Genomic DNA, 24,625 nt, shown 5'->3' with positions numbered 1-24,625 from the left:
AAAGTTGTTCGTGCACGAATTTCGTTTCGGAAATTTGTGCTGTACGAAGGATGAATATTAATTACGAAAAAAAAAAACGAGGATCAGAACTTCAAAGAAAATGAAACAAATTAAATTTAACAAATTTATTTATAATGAGCTTAATTATTTTATTACAAATATAATGATTTTTCAAAAATATCAATTTCAAACAAAAAAAAAACAGAGATTTCTATTTGGAATTAATATTGCTTTGTTACCACAAGGAAAATCCTTAAGTTCTAAGGTTCTTTAATCTCTCACTATTAGTACGTTATGTTTAATCACTGTCAAACGATTAATGTTGTATAGTTATTATATGGTTTAAAAGATTAGAAGGCATTTGCTCCTGTAGTCTGTGGCGATGATGTCCAGCTCAGGGGTGACGCAGATACCGGAAACCCATTTAAATTTACCTGTCTTAGGGTTGGTTCCGATGAAGCTCCTAACGAAGTTTCCATCCTCATCGAAGATCTGTATCCTCCGATTTCCAGCATCTCCGACATGTATGAAACCGAGCGGTCCGACCGCGACGACCTCTGCACCCCTGAACTGCCCATTCTCAACTCCCATACTGCCGATCTCATTCAGCTTTTCTCCATCTTCTCCATAAATCTTCACCCTGTTGTTACCCGAGTCCACGATGATAATCTTGGAGCCACTGACGGCCACATCGCTTGGAATACTCAGCTCCGTTTTATTCCCAATAGGCCCAATAGCTCCCAACTGTTCACCTGTCTCCGGATCCAAGATCAATACCCTATCGTTGCCGGAATCGCAAACAATCAGGCGACCTTTCCCATCAATTGCCAATCCCTGTGGACTCATCACTTCGCTCAAGCTATTACCTTTTCTGAGAATGGTTCGCATATATTGATTATCACTGCTGAAAACGTGAACGCAGTGTCCGTACTTATCGGACACGAATACCTCGCTTCTTTGCTCGCAGAAGCATACAGCCCACGGGCACAGCATTTCCTCGTGCGTCAACCTTCCTACCACTTTAAGCGTAGCTTTATTCAAGATGAAAACCTCCTGGGAATCTGTGGTCGCTATGTATACTAGCTCCTGAGCCCACGGGGAGATAGCGATTCCAGCCGGCTTCGGGCATTTCGTCCAAATAAATTTCGGTTGGAAGACGCGCCTCTTGTAATGCAAACCCAAATTGACATTCGAATCCAACGCATTACCAACGTATTTGTTTCCATCCACAACATCTTCGCTCTCCTCGTCCAATTTGAACGTGTTCGCATCGAAGATGGCGTGAGTCTCACCGAAACGAGAAACCTCATCCAACAATTGCGATATTTCATTGTGGAAATGCATGTACATTTTCACCTGTAAAATAATGCACCAATATTTAATTACATCATAAATCTATTACACAAGTTTAGTGATATTCACAAATTCATACGCACGAACTTATGAATTACCTTTTCAGAATCGTTCGAATTCGATGGTTTCGATCCAATCTCCACCCTCAATTCCCCGATCTTTTCCCTCAGCATAGACGACGTGTCTTTGGCATCAGTATTCAACTCCTCTATTTCCCTAAGAACCTTAATCTCTAACCTCCGCAACTCAGCGATCTTCGATTCTGTACCGACACGCACCGACTCATTCAACTGGACGGTGCGTCTCTCCAAATCCTCGTTCTTGTGCAACAGCCTCTCCTCGGAATCCTTAAGTTGATCCAGGAAGCCAGGAAACTTCTGCTCCAACTCAGACGCGTGCTTAGACATGCAAACCATGCAGAAGATAAGCTTGCAGTGTACGCAGCACTGATGATAGGATTGCGTGACCGTGGTGCACTTTACGCACTTCGTCGTCAGCGCTAGAGGAACCTCAGAACTTTCGGATTCGACGATGCTGAGGATGGACATTACGTATACGTTGTTGGGAAGGTTCTCCAAAGGTTGAGTCAGTTGTACAGTAACTTTGCAGGAGGGACAATCGAAGCTTGCATCAACCTGATTTCCCACCAACGTTCTCAAGCATTCCAAACAGAAGGTGTGCTGGCATGGCAGCATCTTAGGATCCACCAGACGATCCAAGCACAGGTGGCATTGCAGCAACTCATCCATAGCTCCCAGTGATTCATTTCTACATTAAATATATTGATAATGTGTTCATTTCAAAGCAAATTCCGAATTACCTTTTCGCGTAGATTGTTCTCTTTTCAGAATGATGTAGACTTCTCGTCCTTGGCAACTTGTCCTTCGACAAGTCTTTCAAGCAAATCTGCTCGGACAAAGGACGCGCTCGAGACCCGCTCGCCATGTTATTGCACATCAAACAATAAATAAGCACTATGCATTAATTTGATAGATGTAAGTCTACAAGTACACAGATAACTTAGATAACTAATTCCGTCCAATCAATATAACTGATTTTCACTCACTATCTATATGAAAACAACTCCAAGTAATTGATATTTTTTCACAATCTGATAAACCATCGTAAGATCATCACAAAAAAAAACATCATAGTCAAAAGAAGAGACTTATTTCCGCACAATACCAATATTTCTATTAGCTAATTCTGAAATTCATATAAATCGTGATTTTCTTAAACCCGAATAAATTTTATTGCATTTGTTTTAAACAATTTCTTTCTGAAAAACAAAACTACAAATATCATGTAATAGAATGTATTAAGTAATTGTTTGTTGTGCAAGGTTCAGTTCTTCTATGCAAAATTAACGAGATCTTTAATTAAATAATCTTATGATTGTTGTATAGGAAATGTGCAGGGATGAGATAAATAAAAACAAATGTGAGAAATATTAAATAAAAGGCAACATCTTTTTAATGACAATATGAATAAGCATAACGAGAAATACACTGTAAAAATCGTACGTAATTAATACGATCCTTTTGGTAAAAAGAATCGCAGTAATTTTGTTTAACCATCAATATCCTAGGCAACCAGCATTCCTTCAATAAGACACACCTGTTCGATGAATCACAAAGATCACTCATCGTTAGATAAAACAGGATTCCCAGAATCGAACGAAAATTGTTCTTTGTGATTCAGTTTTCTCAGGATGATCAAGAAAAGATGCCAATTCCATTTTAAACAGTTCCTTTTATTATCGCTTCAAAAAGAAAAGCGCAAACAACGCGATGCTTCCGACATGCACCAACAAAAGCAGAAAGTCGTGTCGAATATTTTCGATTTTTTTTTTGTCCATTTTGTTTTTAATAAAATCATTATTTATTAAATTTTGTTTGCAAACATTCAACACAGAAAAAAGAAACCGATTGCAATGAAACTTATAAACCTAAAAGGATTTGATTGAAAATATATAAATATATTATATATGTAAAAAAATGAAAAACATTGCCATTATTATTATTATGATGATGATTATCATTATTATTTTCTGTCGAAGTATTGCGCTGATTAATTTCTGCTCAGAAGCACATAGACATACTTATAGTTAATTTAAAACAACAAAAAAAAATATGAAAGAAAAAGGATGGTTTCGCAACGGTTACAAAATAATTTTTCTTTCCACGAATATAAATCTCACAGTATTATTAAACAATCAAATCATTAACAGTTCATTTTGGTGTTTAATAAAACGCGTATAAATAAAACCCTATAGTATCAAAATAAATGAATGACGGAGAAAAAAAAAATAAGAGAAGAAATATTAAGAGGATAATATGTAGTGGTGTATACTTGTCACAAAATTTTGAACGGCTTTGTTTGATGCACTCTTTTTATATCATTCTTTTTTTAATACTCATCCTCTTCACCAGGAACACCTTCACCTTCATCGGGTGGCGCGAAACCGTCCTGCAAAGCAGTGTTTTCAATCTTAATTTGAGTGATTCTTTTGATGATCGACAGGCTCACAAACCTCTGTTGCGTATAAAACATCTAGGATCTTCTGGATGATGGGATTTCCCTCCTCGTTCTCTTGGCACATGACTTCGATATCTCTCAGCTTGCCAAAGTAGAAGTCCCGTTCCTTCTCTAAACCTTCGATGGTCACCTAAACAGCAAATATGGTTGACTTAAGAAACTGACAGGTTGAGATGTGGGGGCAAATACAACTCACCTTCAACTCGACTACCGTATTGTTGAGTTCATCTACTTTTCCGGTGTCTCCTCGACTACCCACCGAAGCTTGCTTACTGACTGGGGTTGGTCGAACTGCGTTCACTTTTGTAGGCACTAAAAACATGGAAGTACAATATAGTTCACGAAATACGTACTAATTGTGATGGAAGCGTAATAAAATGAATAAACTACTATTTCTGATGATGAATCGAGAGAAATATAAAATGAATTCGGGCATGCGAAACATGTTCACTTGCTTTAATAAAAAAAAAATGCAAAAATCTGCATGTGATTACTTACAAGCATTTTGACTCATAATTACCTATAATACTTACATAACAAATTATGCTATATACTATGGGTGATTGGACAAGATTATTTACAGAGGCAACAATAAAACCAGAGAGCTTAAAATGATCTGATCCATCCCAAAGTTTTTTTTTTCTCGGTCGAGGCATAATGTGTTAGGTGCGTTAGGTGAAGCAAATATATATATATATCATTGAGAAAAGTAAAAATAAATAAAAGGTAACATAAGAGAAATAAATAAATTAAAAAAATAGGAGGAAACATACTAGCTTTGCTCATGCCCATTGCCTTTTTAGCAGGTGAAGTGGACGCGGGTGCTTTTCGGGTCATCATGGTACCCCCACGGGGGGCGCCAGACCCACCACAACCCATGGGTTCTCCACCGCGCATATCCAGTGCGTTGTACTCGGTTCCGCGGTAGTTAGCATCGAAAAATTTCTTGAACCACTGCAGGAACTCAAAGTTGTCCTGGAACCTGCCCTTAACCAGCCTGTCTATCGGCACTATCTACACAGCAAGCAGACAGACAAAACACGTGCATAAAACCAGACAAGATACAGAACAATAGTCAATAATCAGAAAAAAAATCAACAACAAAATATAAACAACAAAAGAAAACAATCAAAAAATAAAACTGTAATAAAAATGGTAGCGGAACAATGTGGTGTATACACTTTTCTTTTTTTCTAATCTCATTATCTTTCTTAATTATTTTGATGGAGGGTGGAAGAAACAGTCAAGAACCAGCAATATATGGAACGACGCTAAGCTCATGGTTTCGTGTGCCCATCCACTACAAATGCACTTATCGAGAGACAGTGTGTGCTTTAGGTATTAATTATAACTATACGCAAACTAAACTTGGCATGTTACAAGACAAATGGTAATACAACACTCGATGTCGTGGATGCGCGCAGTTTTCAAATGAATATCTATCAAATTTTGAAGTTTCGTTAATAATCCCTGCTTCGCTTCTCTCTCTACTCCTCTATCAATTACTATAATTAGATAAATTCATCAATAAGAATATTATTACAATTAGTTACATAGACGTTTTACTAAACAGAAACATTTATTAGTATTTATCCTTCTTCACATCTGTAATACCTAAATTATGTTTAATCAATGTTTTATTCATCGAAAAAGTTTACAGATTTGTGTCTTCACTTTCTCTATTTCAACAATTAAACTCGATCATCAATCGCGAGTTCAATTACCTTAATAGAGTTTAATCAACGAAAAATGTGTATACCGTTAATGTTTACAAAGTATTTAAAAAGAAAGTCATTCTATCACCAATTTTTTTTTCCACACGGTTAAGTTTTCGGTTCATAACCGTAACTGTTCATTACTCTTTTTACTTAGTCTTTTTTTTAATCAGTTTATTACCATAAAACAACAGTTTATACCACGAAAAAGGAAACTCCCAAGTTTTAATTACGTATGCTCGGGCTGAATAAAAAGTACGTTCATGTGATAACGGTGTTTTCTTTTGATTACAAAATGTAATATTTAACCCAAAAAACGAAGTCTATACGAAATAGCGGTTAATCCAACATTAATCATATTTTTAAATTTAAATAGCTTAATCAACTATTATGATTTAAATGTATATATCTAATTATTAAAAAAAAAACATATTCTATTCAAAAAGATAATCGATTGGATATTATAACTCAATGAGTGTTTTGTTGTAAAGCAAATGTTGCCTCATGTCGCGTTGAAGTTCAAGGCTCGAAAATTGATTTATACCTTGAAAATAACGCAACTCTTTTTACGTTGAATTTTTCATGGTAACACAGCATATTTCGTGGGAACGTATACAGATATTTTTGTTGTTTCTATTAATGCTTGAAATTAGTGTATGCGAAAACGGGGAATTAAATGTACAAAGAAATGATTCAAAATTATTGGCGATTTGTTAATAATAAAGCGTTTCTTTTGGAAAATAAAAATAAGTAAATTCAGCAATAAATACCTTTTGTTTCCACACCGTAATTGTTTGATATAAAATGTCGTAGAGATTGGTAGCGGAATTAGTAACGAAAGAAGTTATGATTCGTGAATAGGATTTTATAAAAGAGTTAAGCGAAACCTCAACCGAAAAGTAAAAAAGTTTTGGCGCTTTTGGCGTGTTTTTTTTTGTGTGTGTAGATATATATATATATAAATATAAAAAACAATGTGAAAAAAAAACCACCCCACAAAGAGACGAAGCTTGTCGATGTATGATTGGGGGGTGGTCGCATCGCCGCCCCCGAATAGTGTGTTGTATTACCTGGCCTTCGTACACCGTGACCGTTACCCTGTCTGCTGAGGTGAGCGGGAGGCTGCTTGGCGACAAGACCTCCACCTCCGTGGTGATGGTGGTGGTCGTTGGCGCCAGACCCAATCGATATGCCACCCCGCGCCTCCAGGGCGTCATACCCCGAACCGTCGTAGTTGGCGTCAAAAAACTTCTTGAACCATTGCAAGAACTCAAAGTTGTCTTGGAATCGTCCCTTTATTAACTTATCTACAGGAATTACCTTCGCAAACGCACCAATCAGAAATCATATCAGTTACATTGTTCTTCTGCACACAAGCAAACTTTTTCACAGGAACTCCAGATTACAACAAGTTACCAATGAAATAACAAATTAACATTGAAAACAATGACATTCAATAATAGAGACTTGTTATAACCTGAGTCATTTCTTATTATCAAGAAAACAAAAAGGATGTGTAAGTAAATGAAATAAAAAACAAAATAATAAAAAAAAACTTTTTGTGATAAACCACAGAAAAAATAAATAATATAAATAAAGTACACTTCCTTTCCTATTTCATTTACTATACTTGTAGCTTCCTGTGATTACAAATGAGCATTTTAATTGTATTTAAATGAATCCGATTGGAACAAAAACAAGTTGTCAAATATGGTATTCAGGGTTGTTGGTTCTCACCTTATCTACAGTCATTTTCTTAAAACCTGCCTGCAGGATTTTGAAATTCTGGATGTACTCATGCTCCAAGTTGGTCTTGAACTTGACCCTCTTCAATGGGACGGAGTTCGGGAAGAGCATGTCCATGAATTGACAGTAGGCTGCCCCAGTGCACAGCTCTTCAATCTTGCCGAAGCTGCTAGATAAGCAGTCATTGACCCAAGCCAGCATGTCATGCCGAGAAAGGTTCTCAGTTGTTACGTTTGTGGAATACACGTTCACCGCCATTTTTGGATTTTGATTGCTAAACAATAATAAAAATAAAACAATTGATCATTTTGAAAAAAATAATAGTGATGAGGTGTTTGATAAAAATCTTAATCCGGATGATTATATCCGAGGAGTGTGACTAATGGTCTAATTATAAAAATTAAAAATAAAATCTAATTGAGGCGGGGTCCAAAGTTTGGAAATTAATTAGCTTAGTAATTAAAAAATGTTAATAATTAGGTAAGTATGTCAGAGTTTTCAGGTTTTGCACACTGTATCTGTAACGAAGCGTTATATCTATATATATGTATCAAGAAATTGTAACGGTCGAAATTTGAAATAGCCGACTTTCCACTTGACTTGCATCGATTTGCGAGTCAAGGAGAATCAGGTTTTCGTAATTATCTGAAATTGGTTAATGCGGTTTCGAAAAGGAGTGTTTTACCGATAAGGCAAGTCCCGTTAGGATGAGCCAAAGACAGAAGACGCGCAATGAGAATCGAGAAGGCAACAGGAAAATGAGAGACGATTAAAAAAAAAGAAGAAGAACGAAACAAGACGACAGGCTCGAAAAATATATGTAGAATCCGTCTATAAATAAACGCATTCTATGCAAGGGTGCGTTTGCTGCGTTCGTGCAGATTGTTGGATGGATGAGGATTGGAATGGTAGAGGCATCGTATTTTTATCGGACGTGCCTCAAAAACTCAGGATGCTTGCATATCGCACACTGACATCGACCATTATTACACAAAATGTTAACGTCAAATTTTATTCGGCGTGCGAAAATATTGCACGTCCGTGGGTCTCGAAACGCACCCGCGCCGCCCCCAAAAAATGAGCTTAAACTCTTATTCGGGGTTAATATTAGTAATATAATAGAGAGGTTACTCACGCTGGCGGTTTCCTCACTTATTTAACACCAAAAGCCGGGAGGGGTTCTTATTATTTCTCGCCACTGAAGAATTTGTACAACTACTGCCAACAATACCGAGCCAAATAATATGATGTCGCCATGGTGGCACCACTGCCTCAATCCAATACGCAGCGCCCCCGCTCAATCTGTACATCTGGTCATCTACATTATTTTCAGTTTGAAAATCATGAAATTTTCATAAAAAAACATTAAATACTGCATCAGTCTTATTAGATTTTCTATTAATATATATATAGATCATTTCTCTAGAAGTCATCTGACAATACTTATAATATCCTGAAAGTTTTCATGAAAATATATTTACCAGTTCCAAGATAAAACCCAATTAAACCATTATTTCTTTAATACTAATAACTAATTAAACATTTTTAAACGCTTTTGTTCATTTCAGTCTTTGCAATCAATTGTAATATGAATTGATTTCGAAATTATTCAAATTTTTTGTTAACGTCTTTTCCTATAGGACATCTATTAAAAAAATGTAATACTGTTTGACAACTAACCTAGAAATTTAGTCTTAAAACAAATGTTATATATAAATAAATAATACGAGAAACACAAACACCTAATTATGAGTAATGTGTATATTTTGGAACCTCCAACCAGTGGGAAGGTAAATCAATTGCAATCATAAAATAGACCTGCTGTTAATAATAAAATCTCATCTTCTGCAGGTGTTGTTGAAAACTACTGTTGGTGATATAGATGTGGAATTGTGGACAAAGGAAGCCCCAAAAACATGCAGAAACTTCATTCAATTATGCTTAGAAGGTTACTACAATGGCACAATATTCCACAGAATTGTTAAAGGTTTCATCGCACAGGGGGGTGATCCAAATGGAGATGGTACTGGAGGTGAATCAATATATGGTGGCACATTCAAAGATGAATTCCATCAAAGGCTTAGGTAATGAGTTTTTTTTTGTATATATTCATTTTTCATTTGATAAATTGTTCAATTTGTAGATTTGCAAGAAGAGGTCTTTTGGCTATGGCCAATGCAGGACCTGATGACAATGCATCTCAGTTCTTTTTCACATTGGCTGCAACTCCAGAGCTGCAAAACAAACACACAATATTTGGAAAGGTTACTGGAGAGACTGTCTTCAACATGCTGAAGCTTGAGGAGGGTTTGATTGAAGATGAAAGACCAGCTTATCCTTACAAGATAATTAAGACTGAGGTTCTGAACAATCCCTTTACTGACATAGAACCTAGGATCCTTGAATCAGCGACGAAGGAGAAGAAGAAAAAGAAAGTTAGAACGCCCGGTGTGAAGAACTTCAAGTTACTATCGTTTGGGGCTGAAGCTGAGGAGGATGAGGAGGAGACCAGTAGGGTCAATGAAAAGTTCTCCGGGAAAGGCAAATCGACACACGATGTATTAGGTATTGAGTTTTAGTTCATGAGAGGATTATTAATTTCTTTTTTTTTTTCTCTTTTTCAAAACATTTAGATGATCCCAAGTTGAGTTCGGAAACGGTGACCGACGATTCATCCAAAAAGGCCGAGGCTGAGAAAACTGTAGCTAAGAAAGATGATGAGAATGATGAAGATGAGGATTCCGATGATCCGGAAGAGCGTGCCAGACGCTTGGAGAGTATTAGGAATAAGCTGAAGACCGGTAAAGCTGTTAAGAAGAGGAAACCCATTGTGGATATTTCTGCGCGAGATGATTGGGATGATGAACACGTCGATGAGAAGAAGAAGAAATAGTAGGTGTTCTATATCTAATTAACTGATGAATTGTCTAATTGGTTTTTGTTTATTGAAGCGATGAGATTAAGAAAGAAATTGAATCTGTCAAACGGGATTACCACAAGAACAAGTTAAGGAAGAAGGACGAGGAAGAAAAGACAGAAGAGGAGCAGAAGAGCAAAGAGGCTGCTGGGTTTAAAGAATACAATGATTTACTGGGTATGTATAAAAGTAAAAAGAGCGAAATTCCAAGGAAGGGTGTGAATAATGAAGAATTCACTTTGAACTTGCTGTCGAAGTTCAGGAATAAACTGCGCGCTACAAAAGAATCTAAGCAGGAAGAGGAGGAGGAAAAGGAACAAGCAGAAAAGGCGGAGCAAGAGGTAGACGACGTCGAGAAGGATAAGAATTGGTAAGCTATCGTGTCTAGTCTATCCGTGTTAAATATTTACTTATGCGAGATAGTTATTTAAAGTTTTTTTTGTGTGTGATGATTGAATGAACTTTTTAGGTCATTGATCATTCAATTTGCGCTACGTATGTTTATCCGCTTTGTTTCAGCTTCGTTCATAAATTGCGTTGTGAGGAGGTCGAGCCGGTATTGGCTAAAGATGCCAACACGAAAGACGACGATTGGTTCGAGATATACGATCCTAGGAATCCGTTAAACAAAAGGAGGCGTGGCGCGACATCAAAACCAGCCACAGATTCCTCCAGCAAATAGTGTACGATTCAGAATGCAAAATTACAATATCATATTTAAACAAATAATAAGATTTTCGAATGAAATATTGCAATTCTTAAAAAAATTCACGTTTATTATTTAAATAAAACTGTAATTCCTTAACGAGGTTTCAATGCATTCCTTCCTACATGTGCCATTCAATTACGTCCAACAAGGTCAAATCCCTTGCGTGCCCATAATTTAAAGCCAGATTAAGCAATTTTCCGCAAGTTTGGCTTCTTCGCAATTGTGATTTGGCTATTTCTCAAATTATTTTTAACCATCATACACGTGAAATCATCCACGTGCGTGGAATTAAAAAATAATCATTGGTCAACATTAAGTAAGGTTTTAGAAACACTGCATATATATTTTTTTTGGTTTTCAATCATAATTTGTCTTTAATTGGTAAATAGTTCTAATCGTTTCGTCTAGTCGTTTTGTTATCAATTCTTTTGTTTCAGTTTCAATGCACCTTTTAAATAGTCTCTTTTTTTAATTACGTATTATGACTACTTTCCTGGTTTATCTTTTCAAGCAAAGTAATTTATAACACGAGAAATCTATTTACTTTTTATGAGTAATAAATCGTTTCTGGATTATTCACATTTCTTTTTATACTTACTTTAAAATATTCTGATTAAGCAAATCTGGAAAAAAATATATTTCTATTTGCTAAACAAAATTAGATCCAAGAACATATTGTAAATTTGAAAGAATACATGTATTACACTAATAATAACAGGCAAATGGTTCTTGCACCAAAAAGGTAGCCGACCCCTGTTACATACTATATTTTTTTATTAGTTTTAGTAGTAGTAAATTTAGGCTTACTTTATTACATAGAGTAAGAATACAAATTCCAGGGTAAAATATCATTACTGTATTTATTTAAATATGCATATCTCAAAGAAAGTTCATTCACGATGAACTTGTTGCTACAGAAGTCGTAGTTTGTAAGTTATTTAGTTTGTGAAGATTAAAGATAACAGTGATTATATCCAGTGCAAATATTTGCCATTGTTTCGGCTACATTTGAATGCGCGTCATTAGACTTTCGGTCTTTGTATTTGGATTACGCGAAATTAGTATTCTTGGAAGCAGCCGATGTATGGATGAACCCCATTTGCATGACGATGATCCTTTCAGTATTGAAGTTCATCCACTTCAAAATAGAGTTAGCAAACTCCTATAAAAGACATTCCATCGATAATAATTGTATCTTAATTGGTATAGAGACATAGGAAACGCGCGGATATTGTGAGCGTGGGATGTAAATAAAAATTTAAATTTACATTTGGTTGTGTCCACCACAACTACAATACTTATATTTAGTAAAGAACGTAGAGGAATCGAACTAGTATAGTGAAATCGGGAGTGAGAGTCGCACGTGCTGAAGCAAGATGGGACGGTCTCGCATCGGTATTAGATAAAAGCAGATAACGCGTTTATAAAAATCTATATATAATATAGGAGTATCTTCAGTTTTCTCTGATGTGCTGTGTAGTGAACACGTAAACTTTGAACTCTCTTTGTGGTAGCAGAAAGAGGAGAGAAGAGGTTCCATCCGTCCATTCATCTGGACATGGACTAAATATAGTGATCACAAATCAAAAGCTAAGACAACTCAATGACGGACTACATGCTTCCATACGAAGGTAAACTTCAAATTTGTTTTTATGCTTGTCTCTGCATAAATCCAAACCAATTCAGTGTTGTTGCGTGTGCGTCGTGTTTATGTAATTCTCATTGCGATTTGCATATAAAGTCAATTGGAAATGATATGTAAATAAAGTTACTCCAGTCAACATTACCCTTTGATCGCGAGCGCAAAGCTATGTTCTTCTTGGATCTTCAAACAACCTATGGAAAAATAAAGCGAGTTTTTGGAACTATCCTCTCGAAATTGGGTTCGAATACACTTGATTCTCACATTATCAAATTGCCTACTCAGTCTCCATCAATTACTACAACTTAAGCACTTTACGATATCGATACATATTTCATCAGTATCTTCTAATCGTAAATGCTTAGATCGTTACTATTTTTTGTAAGAAAAGCGCGCAAAATAATTTCACAATCCGAAATCTAACTTAACTTAATTTATAAACCAAATATTTGCGTTGACAGCAAAATGTTTATTTTTTACTTTACGTAACACCTAAAATATAATTGTTGCCATGACAATCACCATACGTTCATTCATTGTTTTCTGCAAAATTTTGTTACTTAGTTGTTCATAGCAACAATTTCATTATTTTCCTTCAATTATATTCTTTAGATAATTAGTTTTGTTTTTGTTTTGTTTATTGTTGTATACGAATTGCGACCGTGACCTGAAGAAAACTTTAGTTTTCAGACAACAAGATAACAGTTTAACGATACATTAACGATTTCGCTTCGAGTCTAAGAAGATCAGTCTCTAAAATAAGTTATATATTTATTTGCTACTTGATAATTAATTCCCGACAACCTTGCCATTTTCTATTTTTGTTGTTATTATAAACCAGTTTTTGTATTTTTTGTATGTGTGTTTAATAGTTTGAATATATCTAAAAACTTTACGTTTCGTTATGTAAGCTTAAGACACTGTAAACATATCAATTTTACTTGTTAGTTTACATGTTATAATTAGGTCACAGATGTTTAGTTTTTTAATACCAATTACTCGCATATGAACATATCTATGATTTGTAGTTCACTTTGATTTCAATTTTAAATTTCAAGTTTCAACATTTTATACATTTACGTTTTTCTAAATATATTCAGATATTATTTCTTCAGATAGAATAGGATTATAAACAAATAAGAATAATGATATTAAAGCTAAATAATGAAGGAATTAATACAGTTTCTTTGAATTTATGTGAACTTGGTTGTTTCTATGAAATTTGATGTCTGCTTTTTCGATGCTTCGACATTTTTCTAAATATCTTCCAATACAAAATGACTATCATCATATTTGAATACTAATATTAAAACTGAATCATCATTGAATCAAACTGAATCTATGGGCATTCATATGAGATCAACAGATTTTTAATAAATTTATATCAAATGAATGATGTAGAAAAATGTTGGAAATCCTTGTTTTTAAGTAATAGCTCTACATTTCAGCTATTTCTAAAATAACTACAGAGCAATTAAGCAAAGTGCGTAGAATTTAAAACTAATATATGAAGGAAACTTGTCTAAACAAAGCAATTTATTTGTAATTCAGAAGTCATTTGATTTCAAATTCAATTTTCAAGTTAGAACATTTTAGACCTCTACGTTTTTTTAAATATCTTGAGATGCAATAGCATTATAAACAACTATGAATATTGATATTAAAGCCAAATAATCAATAAATTGCTATAGTTTATTTGAATTTATGTGAACTTGATTGTTTTTATGAAATTTGAATCTGAATTTCGTTAACCGAAATTTGAAATCTTGGTAAAGCAATGCTTTCACATTTTTGTAAATATCATCCAATACAAAATGACTATCATCATACTTGAATACTGATATTAAAGCTGAATAATCATTGAATCAAAACGAATCTATGGGCATTTATGTGAGACCAATAGATTTTTAATAAATTGATATGAAATAAATGATGTAGAAAAATGTTGGAAATCCCTTTTTTTAAGTAATAGCTCTACATTTCGGCTATTGCTAAAATAACTATATAGTTATTAAGCAAAGTGCGTAGAAATTAAAACTGATATATGATTTGTAATTTAGAGTAATTTGATTTCATTTTTAATTTTCAAGTTAGAATATTGTATACCTCTACGTTTTTCTAAATATCTTGAGATCCAATAGGATTATAATCAACTATGAATATTGATATTAAAGCTGAATAATGAAGGAATTAATACAGTTTATTTGAATTTATGTGAACTTGACTGTTTTTATGAAATTTGAAACCTTGAAAAAGCAATGATCTCATATTTTTGTAAATATCTTCCAATACAAAATGACTATCATTATGTTTAAATACTGATATTAAAACGGAATAATCATAGAGGCAAAATGAATTTGTGGACATTTATATGAGATCAATTGATTTTAAATAAATTGATTTCTAAACTTTGTATTTTTTTATATTACAAATAGTGAAACATTCCTAGTACACACTTACTATGGTGAAATGCGGCTCCGAGAGTCGCATGCGGCTCTCTTTACAAAGCCGGATTGCAGCTCTCTTTGGTCTCATGTGTGTATATACACCTTAATATATACATATATACACGTGTTTCGAGTTAAGTTGAATTTGCCAGAAAGTAGGAAATACTACAGATCTTGGCAAGACAAAGACTTTTGTAAAAAAGACTAATAATATACATATGAATGTAGATAAGTAAAAATAGCCAGAACTGCATAAACCCGTTACAAACTTAATTCGCTTAATTTTAAAACCACATAGTAATAATTGTTGTCGACGAAAGGAAAGTTCAACGAATTGTGCGTACACCAGACGATGATACAGAAACAACACAAAACGCCTAATCCGGCGGATTCTCTAAACACGTTTTCTCCTCGCAAACGATAAACGTAAACACACATATGTATATTTTTTTGTGTCTCTCTTTTCTAATATTACGTTCAAGGTTTCTGCGTGGTAACTTAATAATCCATTGCGGAAGTTGCGTTCAGATCCGCGCCGAATTTCGAAGAGAATTTACTCCGCACAACAATAACAATTTTTTTTTTCGAATATCCCGATAACTCTCAGATAAATTTCTAATCCACATCGAGAATCGCGATGATGTAATTCGAGTTGCCAAAAAAAATAATAATATAAATAAATATATATAATTCTGCAAAAGATAAAAAGCTTTAATCTAAATTTAAATATTTTCTTTCGCTCGGATTTTATATTGAAAACAATATTTGTTTTTCCCTTTACGCTGTTTATTTCTGCTAATCTTTATCGTCGCCAGAAGACTTCAACATTTATGCAGATGTTGTTTGTTCTAAATAATCATATTGGATGTCGTCCAAAACATTGGATTTTGGTTAGTAAAATTTCACGTGGAGATATGAAAAATTTTGAAACGGGACACATCTAATACAAATTGCTACAAATTAATTTCGAGTTGATGGCCATTTAAGATAATGACTTTCTATCTAATTCGAGATAATCAATGCAGATATTGAAATGTGCGGTTTCTTTAAACGATATCGATTGATTGGCGAACGTAATCAAAAGGCAATTCAGTAATTGTCGCTAATCCGACAATCCAACAATGTCAATGACATTTATTTTTTTTTTCGTCGTTATTTTTTGTATACTGTAATCAGTTTCGTTTCATTTTTGCTCTAATTTAGATATTTGCAAATTGGTTAAAAAAAACTTTTTATTTTTCATTACTTTTTAACAAATTTTTTTTAGCGAAATTTAATTGATTATTTTTTTATTGTTGTTCCAATTTTATAGATACTTAAACGCAATTATTTTCCAGTCGTAAAATGAAATTGTTGACGTTGCTATCAGAAACGATAAACAAAAGCGAACAATTTGTTATTGTATTGCAATTATTTTTCATCGACTCTTTCATTGAAAACCTACGAAATGTAACTTCTATTTAATTTCTATGAAATTATTCTATTATATCAATGTATAAACATATTTAAATTAAAGTATTTAGTTGGAAAAAAATATTTATCGAATCAATGAAAATTGTTATATAAACCAAGGATAAAAGCGTACTTAATATAAATTGTATATTGATTTAGAAAAAAAAAATGCATTAGGGGTGGATTGAAAACATTTTTTCTTCTAAAATGATTGATGTTGAAACAGGATTGGGAACTCCTGTTTTTAAGTAATAACTAATAAACAACTCAACTACAGAGGTGTTAAGCAAAGCGCGTAGATTTGGAAACTAATAATTTGAAGGAAACTTACCTAAACAATGTAATTTATTCAATTATTGAAAAGCAGTTTTGTAAACGTCATTTAAACCAATGGACTTTCCATGGACGAGAGGTTATTTTCACATTATTAAGTTACGTTTTTATAAAAGGCCTAATGTAAATACTATTTCATATTTAGAATCTTATTTTTTTTTAATAGTAGTGATCCGCGGGATTAAAAATTTCGAGTTTAGTGGTCCGTGAGGTCAAAAAGGTGGATTTAAACGACCCTGTGATGAAACGTGAATGAAACCACAGAAATGTATGAATACTCACTATATTTTTCAAACATTCAGCTTTCATAAACACTTTTGGATTCATTAAATCTATTTTCGAACGTTAATTTTTCATTTTTTCTTTTAACTTTGAACGCGAAAAACAACCAAATGGACGAAACCACAGCATTGTATGAATACTTGCTAGATTCCCCAAGCATCCAGCTTTTATAGGTATTTTTCATTGTAACTATTATAGTTCTAGTGAAAATTACTAAAATGTGAAATCACTTACTGATGACTTACCTAGTGCGATTGCCTCTTTGCATCATAGCACCATAGCACCGGCACTGTAAATGTGTTACGATATATGAATCATGTACATTTCCAATTGTTTACTATTGAATCATAGCCTCTTTGTTTTAAGTATATGTCAAATCTTTTTTTTGTTTCTTCAAAAATCTACTTTGTATAACCAATAATAAAGTTTTTTAAGTAAAGTATGTAGAAATTATAATTTACAGAAAATATACTTTGGCAATTCAATTTTCTCTGATATTGAAATTAAATTTGACAACGTCAGTGAATTCTATGATATTTCATTGATGAACTTGTCGAATGTTTGCAAATTTTCATTTCATTATCAACTTTCAGTTTACTTTGCACCAATAAATAAATGAGATAATAACAATTATAAATATGTATTTTCGCAAAATCGTACATGAAGAAATATAGAATTGTTTATAATAAATTTTTAGTTAGTTAGGAAAATATCAAATATTTAAAACATCATGTGCTCAGAATATGAAAATTTCAATTCAATAATAAGAAATGTTCATTTCATTGGGAATTTTCAATATGTTTTGAATTTAAGTTAATTAAATATAGAGAATTATTAGAACTAAGAACATTTAAAAATTTAGTTTAGTTTAGAATCTTAATAATTACATATTAAGAAATATTCAGTGAAAAAATAAATAAGAAAATATCGAACATTTTGTAATTGTAATTCGAAAAAAAATGCGACGCTATTAATTATTTTTGGACTTTTGAACCTTTAGTAAAATCATCATTCTTATGTAACTTTGCACGCGTTACGACTATATTAAGTACTTTTCGTTTAGTTTGAAATTATTGTTGTGTGCGTATTTTTTATTCTGTTTTGAGCGTGTTTCTTCCATGGTTTTCAACCATCAACGTTGACGCGATTCTCTGTAAAGATTGGCGTTATCTGCTGTTACAGAATCAATATAAAGTTTTTTTTTGGATCAATTAGCGTCATTTTAATTGCTCCATGATAATTTGCGTTACGATAAAGTAGACGATGCTGCTCGAAAGCCGAGCACAAATATTTGACCATGCTTATTGTATTTGTTTTCATCAAACGAACCAAAAAAAAAACGTTTATTTGGTGAAAATTTTCCGCTGTTTGTAAGTCATAAAAACTATCCACTTAAACGGTGTTTATCTGAGTTGAATAGATAGATGAACGGTTGTTTGGCGGTATGATGATGATGATGATTGTTGATTTTCTGATTGTAGAGAGGCCTCTGACGAAGCGGCAGAATTCGCTGAGCGCCCCGAAGAAGGAGAAGTTCAAAGGACCTTTCAGGGTCGTCAGGTTATGCATTTTAGGTATCCTGGTGCCTTGCTTCCTGTTTTCGCTCACCCTGTACATGAGATACAGGGTCTACGTGGAGCAGATGTATCCTTTGGCCGTATCTGATATGAGGATGTTAGATAACAGGATCTCGACGACTTGGTGTCAAGTATTGAACTCGATTGGTTTTAAATTATCTTGTACTTATTATTTTTTTTTTCATTCAATTTTTGTAGAGACAACTGGTCAAGACCAATGCCACCTTCAACGCTTTCCTTCTACCAGAGTCTCCGACCATCTCGATGAAGAGCAAACCGATGTCGATGGTCAGACATCTGAATCTGGAGGACGACACCAAAGAGTACTGGGGTTTCTACCTTTTGCGCGGCTCCACGGTCACGCTCTCCAGCTGCGTGAGGTCAGTGAAATGCGTCGGCCAGGATCAAAGCCTCCGACCAGGTTAACAATCATCGATAACAGAATTTGCGGATACACAAGCATTAGCAAATAACTACATTCACATAGTCTCCAAATGCTTTTTAGATAACCAATATTGATTCAATTTAATCACAAAATTACAACTAACCAAATGCCTCTACAGGATCTCTTGTTTCTCTTTTATTTGCTCTTAAACTAATAATGAATGGATTCATTCTTAAATTTACCATTCAATATTGATATTTCTTATATGAATGACTGTATGAATTAATCTGTACTAGGATTAGTCTGTAAACAGGATAAATACTAATAGTCAGATTGTAAACAAGTCTCGATTCTATAGGATTCAGATTAGAACAAATAATATTTTCATAGTAGTTTTAAAGATCGTTAATCTCTCGTCGAACTGCGATGTTTTGTCATTACGTCATAGTTGATTACAAATGATAACTGATATTAGAAATAAATACTCTTTATATTCACCAAATTTCCAATATTAATGTAGATTAATTTTGTGTATTATGGCTTTATAAAACAACAACGATTTTTTTTTATATAATTGGTACATTTTTGTTTAAATATTTCAGATGGCCTGGGGCTTCACTTATTGTAATCAGAGGACACAAGCATCTGCACGAATGCGCGTACATCGGTGACAATTCCTCTGAAGAACTGGATGAGATGATGGCTGCAATCAGGGAAGGCACTTATAAGTATACGAATAGTTCATCCATCGGACAACCACCGAACACACCGGACATGATGAAGAGGCATCGCGAAGACGTGCAATTCTATCATCCTTTACACGCGACGAACGGTACGAATCACACGTTGGAAGGTGAAGAATTGGATACGACGGACGTCACGGATCCCAAGTTGATGAAGAAGATCCTCGAGATGCTGAAAGCCAAGACTCCACCGAAGATGGTAGCAACGACAACGAAGAAACCGCACGCTCACGTCCACAGGAATTCGACGATAGCCAAAGACGAACTCGGTAATTTGCAGATTGAAAATGCTGGTCCGAGGAACGGCACGGACTCGGAGGAATTCGTGCACGACGTGTTGAGCAAACTGCACGGATTGGGCAACAAAGGTGCCTCAATCCTCGATAAGTTGAACGATAGATTCAACGATCGGAAAAACGTGCAAGAGATGAACGACAACTCTTTGAATCCATCCGACCCTGTTCTCAGCATCCGAGGAAGACATTACCAGAAACCTGCGGTGCAATTCGATGATAACATCGACAGAGCCAGAAGGAGAAAACGTGAACTTATCTTGGAAACAGCGGCCATCCTCAACGAAGATGAGGAAGATAAAGATTTAGCGCAAGAAGAGGTAAAACAAAAAAACATAATAACACCGCTAATTATAGTTTAAATTTATCTTTAAATTTTTTGGCAGGGTTTCATTCCTGATGGTATAGCTGATCATCACGCCACCCTCAACGAAACCACTCTAAACGATATGAGCAACAGCGAGTTTTGGTCCTCGTTCAGCTCCTCCGAAGAGGCTTTGCTCAATTGCGCAGGTTTGATCTTAAATCTACCGTTAACACCTCACACGCATTGCAGAAAAGACCTCTCGGATCAGGAAATCGAAGCCGCATATCTAGCAAATAAAATCACGTACAAGTAAGTCATCTCATCCAACTTTAACACGTTAAACAAAATTAATTCATCTTTCAGAGTCCCGACGAACGGTTATTACTTCTTCGTCTTCAACAGCGAAAACGAAGTGCAGACCAATTACATCCGCGTTAATTTCCACATCGAGAAGACAGTTTATGATGTTACAAATCCTGTGGCGGAATGCTCCAACAGCACCGAACAATGCGCGATGGATTTGAAGTTCTTCTCCGACGAGAAACTGGTCATGGAGTTGCCTATAAAAGATGATCAGGATCTGTGGAATCAGGAGTACGTTGTGGTTTCGGTGTGCGAACCGAGGACCACCGTTTACGTTGTCTGCATTCTCTCGGTTCCAATTCTCGTCATGCTCTTCGCATTTCAGTGATATTTCCAGACAGTTTTCTTCGGGAGTGATTTCAAATGATGGTTGTGATTTTAAATTTTATATATATATATATACATACATACATACATATAATCATTTGTAAATGTTCTATATTTACATTAAAATCTGTGTTCTTTTTTCTTCCTCTTTTCCTAACTTTTTATTCAATTAGATTGAAATTATAATATATATGCAAAACACATTATTTTTGGGAAATAAATTACCATCGTTTTACTCTTTTATTTATTTAGGTATTAACACATAGAAATCTTAAATTAATTTACCTAATATTCAATTAATTCAAGTTGGAAAATGATTAACATTTTATAAAATATGCACATATTTAGTATCATTTTAGGTAAACTTTTTAAAATTTCATTAGAATTTCAATAAAGCAAATTTTTTAAATTTCGAACGTGTTCTGTCAGATTCATTAAGTTATCTGGAATTGAATAATTGCATATAGAATCAGAACTAAGGATAGTGAAATTGCGTATATTATTAGTGAGCAGTATGTTGCTATTAGTAGAGTGAGTGCAATGAATGGAAATGTAGCCTCCCCTTCTCTATCCGAAGGGGGCTGACTGCAAATGCGCAACAAGAGGTTCATCCATGTGTGTAAGCGAGAGAAGGTTTGTTGGAAAGGGGGCGGTTTCAGCCCTTATCGCACCCTTGCAGGTATATTTGTCCGGAAGTCAGTTTTGACAAGGGAAACTGGCGGCGCGAGAAAATCGATTTCCGACCAGAAACAAATTTTAGCACTCACGAATTTCACACTCTCCAACCACTAAAACCATTTCAAACATATGAATATTATTGTGTAGTTCATACAGCATCAAATCTAATTAAAAAATATATACATTTCTTTGATTTGTTTCTTAAAATAATAACTGCTATAAAATTAATGAAATAGAACTTTTACTCATATTATTGAAACCATTCAAAATGTATTAATATCGTTGAAATTATATAATTTACAGTAATTGCTGAGATTTATTTCATAAACTATGAATTGAAATTCATATTTGTTACAATTTTACTTTAGAAATTTACATGTTAATATATTATTGAATTATGCAACCAATTAAACAAATTGAAGAAAGTCCTGCAAATTTTATTTCTTTATAATAAAGTTAAGATTATAAAAAAAATATGTTAGAATTCCTATAAATTTTAATACATCAATGAATATGTGAAGATGTAATTAATATTTAATAATTTATTCAATAATTACAAGTTTATATTGAAATAATCATTAAAGTTTTTTGTATTTTATACTTCTGGTATTTCTTAAATTTACTTTGATCAGTGGTGATTCACTATAGTCCGGATTGAAAATGTCAAAACAAAATAAATTTTAATTAATTAAAATAAAAATAAATTTAAAAAAAACAAGACTTAAAATTATAGTATAATTTTTTCCAATAATGTTGAAGATTTCCATTGAATTTCATATTATTAATTCAATTCAAAGGAAATAGATGTATTAATATTAATTAGTTGCTAAAATTATCACCAATTTAAATAAGATCAACGTCAAAAATTGCTTAACTTTTGTAACGTTGTGAGTACGTGACACCTGACGAAAGTTAATAAAAACTAAAGTCAATTGTTTATAAAATTATTGACTCAAATGATTTAAAATGACATTTTAAAGTGTTTAGTTAATTTATAAACATTTTACAAAACGTACTTAAAAAAACCATCCATTGCACACGTTTCTTAACTTTTGTTAACTGTCAAGTGGGAGCCACCTAGATTTATTGATTTAAGAATTAATTTACACCAAAATTCATTGGTATTTTTAATCATTTAGTTAAATAGTGAATATCAATGCGAATTAGATTTAAATGAGTGTGTGATGGGAAAATGGGATTAAAACATATTAATCGAATCACACGAGCGAATGGTGACATGGGAATCCGTTTGCAGTATTATACCAGAAGTGTCATCTCTGGGAGTCACCCCTCCACCCATCAGTTCACCCCAGATTACCATAGGGAAAACGTCACAATAAACCCATTGTTATCATATTAAGCACAAGTGCCCATCTCAATGCAAAACAAACAAAGCTGTTGGAGATATTCAATTTGCAGACGTGCGGTCGCCTTCCTTATCACAAAATACCAAGAAAATTGAACCCACAATTTATTATTTTTTTTTGGAAGGAAAAGCGATAAGATTAGTGTGTAAAATATTTTAGCTGAAACAACAACGAGTTTGGAACCGGTAGCTTCACTTGTCACCCCTTTTTATTTTCACTCAGCTTATCGCAATGAAAGCCTCTTCACCCTCGTTTATAAGATGGAAAAAATTAAACACAGAGATACTAAGACCCAATTAATTCGGATCCGGGGATTAAGGGTCGCGTGTCCCGCAAATTGTTATCTCTTTTCCGGAATTAATTTCCACCCGCAAATCTCATCCGATTTCTTTTTTTTTATTTGTCACATACTTTCCCACGTCCTCTTTTTTTCTGTTACATTATTATTAGTATTCCGTACTGGAAATGTGCTATTAAAATGTGATTTTTGGTCGGCAAAAATCGACCGCCGCTTAGCGAGTCATTTGTTCGCGCGAAGGGTGCAATGAATAAAATAGAGAAAAAAAAGCCACCCCGATCAGTTCCCAGCACGTACTGGACGTGTGCCGCCGCAAATGGATTGATACGAACCCTTAGTATGTTACTTTTTTATATATAGATTTCAAATAAAAGTGAAATAAACTTAATATGTATTTAAATGGGGTTAAAAAAGAGGTAAACGTTTAAGTACAGTCAGCTTTCATTTAAACGTACATTTTGATTTTAAATTTATTACGTTCAATCGTACGTATAGTTAATCTCAATTTTCATAATAAGTTTTAATCATGAACGAAAAAAAATGTAATAAACAAACAAAAATTTAATAAACTTAATATATTTATTAAATGGGGTGAAAAAAGAGGCAAACGTTAAAGTGCAGTCAGCTTTCACTTAAACGTACATTTTGATTATAATTTTTTTACGTTCGATCGTACGTATAGTTAATCTCAATTTGCATAATAAGTTTAAATCATGAACGAAATTTTTTTTTTCAAAATCCAATAAATATTGGAAAAATTTAATAAACTTAATATGTAATAAATGAGATGAAAAAAGAGTCAAACGTTAAAGTACAGTCAACTTTCACTCAAACGTACATTTTCATTTTAAATTTATTACATTCGATCAAACGTACAGTTAATCTCAATTTGCAGAATAAGTTTTAATCATGAACAAACTTTTCTTTTTCAAAATCCAATAGTTATTTGATAAATCTAATAAATTTAATATGTATTAAAGGGGGTGAAAAAAGAGGCAAACGCTAAAGTACATTTTGATTATAATTTTTTTACGTTCGATCGTACGTATAGTTAATCTCAATTTGCATAATAAGTTTGAATCATGAACGAAATTTTTTTTTTCAAAATCCAATAAATATTGGAAAAATTTAATAAACTTAATATGTAATAAAT

General features: G+C 33.6%; 4 protein-coding genes across 6 annotated transcripts; 2 read left to right on the top strand and 2 right to left on the bottom strand.

The window, feature by feature from the left end:
- Nucleotides 1-142: 142 nt before the first annotated feature.
- LOC108560470 (RING finger protein nhl-1-like) lies at nucleotides 143-2,498 on the bottom strand. Its single transcript, XM_017918026.1, has 3 exons — nucleotides 2,174-2,498; nucleotides 1,452-2,121; nucleotides 143-1,356 (listed from the first exon to the last, which is right to left on the bottom strand). Exons 1-3 carry the CDS (start codon nucleotides 2,308-2,310, stop codon nucleotides 343-345), a joined length of 1,821 nt encoding a protein of 606 aa, XP_017773515.1. The 5' UTR covers nucleotides 2,311-2,498; the 3' UTR covers nucleotides 143-342.
- Nucleotides 2,499-2,798: 300 nt separating this feature from the next.
- LOC108560486 (microtubule-associated protein RP/EB family member 1) lies at nucleotides 2,799-8,590 on the bottom strand. 3 transcript variants are annotated; one of them, XM_017918051.1, is made up of 6 exons: nucleotides 8,488-8,590; nucleotides 7,344-7,626; nucleotides 6,677-6,926; nucleotides 4,088-4,203; nucleotides 3,887-4,021; nucleotides 2,799-3,822 (listed from the first exon to the last, which is right to left on the bottom strand). In XM_017918051.1, exons 2-6 carry the CDS (start codon nucleotides 7,608-7,610, stop codon nucleotides 3,763-3,765), a joined length of 828 nt encoding a protein of 275 aa, XP_017773540.1. In that variant the 5' UTR covers nucleotides 7,611-7,626; nucleotides 8,488-8,590; the 3' UTR covers nucleotides 2,799-3,762. The 3 variants fall into 3 exon arrangements, with proteins under 3 accessions (XP_017773540.1, XP_017773542.1, XP_017773541.1); XM_017918053.1 differs by having other exon boundaries at nucleotides 6,704-6,926; XM_017918052.1 differs by lacking the exon at nucleotides 6,677-6,926 and adding an exon at nucleotides 4,665-4,905 and having other exon boundaries at nucleotides 8,488-8,587.
- Nucleotides 8,591-9,003: 413 nt separating this feature from the next.
- LOC108560484 (peptidyl-prolyl cis-trans isomerase CWC27 homolog) lies at nucleotides 9,004-11,015 on the top strand. The gene is made up of 6 exons (XM_017918049.1): nucleotides 9,004-9,142; nucleotides 9,204-9,436; nucleotides 9,496-9,917; nucleotides 9,986-10,244; nucleotides 10,304-10,639; nucleotides 10,789-11,015. The coding sequence occupies exons 1-6, from the start codon at nucleotides 9,101-9,103 to the stop codon at nucleotides 10,949-10,951; spliced, it is 1,455 nt and encodes a 484-aa protein (XP_017773538.1). The 5' UTR covers nucleotides 9,004-9,100; the 3' UTR covers nucleotides 10,952-11,015.
- Nucleotides 11,016-12,305: 1,290 nt separating this feature from the next.
- LOC108560483 lies at nucleotides 12,306-21,192 on the top strand. The gene is made up of 6 exons (XM_017918048.1): nucleotides 12,306-12,609; nucleotides 18,616-18,842; nucleotides 18,910-19,091; nucleotides 19,699-20,452; nucleotides 20,519-20,748; nucleotides 20,803-21,192. The coding sequence occupies exons 1-6, from the start codon at nucleotides 12,582-12,584 to the stop codon at nucleotides 21,128-21,130; spliced, it is 1,749 nt and encodes a 582-aa protein (XP_017773537.1). The 5' UTR covers nucleotides 12,306-12,581; the 3' UTR covers nucleotides 21,131-21,192.
- Nucleotides 21,193-24,625: the final 3,433 nt, after the last annotated feature.

The sequence above is a fragment of the Nicrophorus vespilloides genome, unplaced genomic scaffold (genome assembly GCF_001412225.1).
Source record: "Nicrophorus vespilloides isolate i.1.1-1 unplaced genomic scaffold, Nicve_v1.0, whole genome shotgun sequence".
Lineage (NCBI taxonomy): Eukaryota > Metazoa > Arthropoda > Insecta > Coleoptera > Silphidae > Nicrophorus > Nicrophorus vespilloides.
This window is presented reverse-complemented; position numbering and strand designations above follow the sequence as displayed.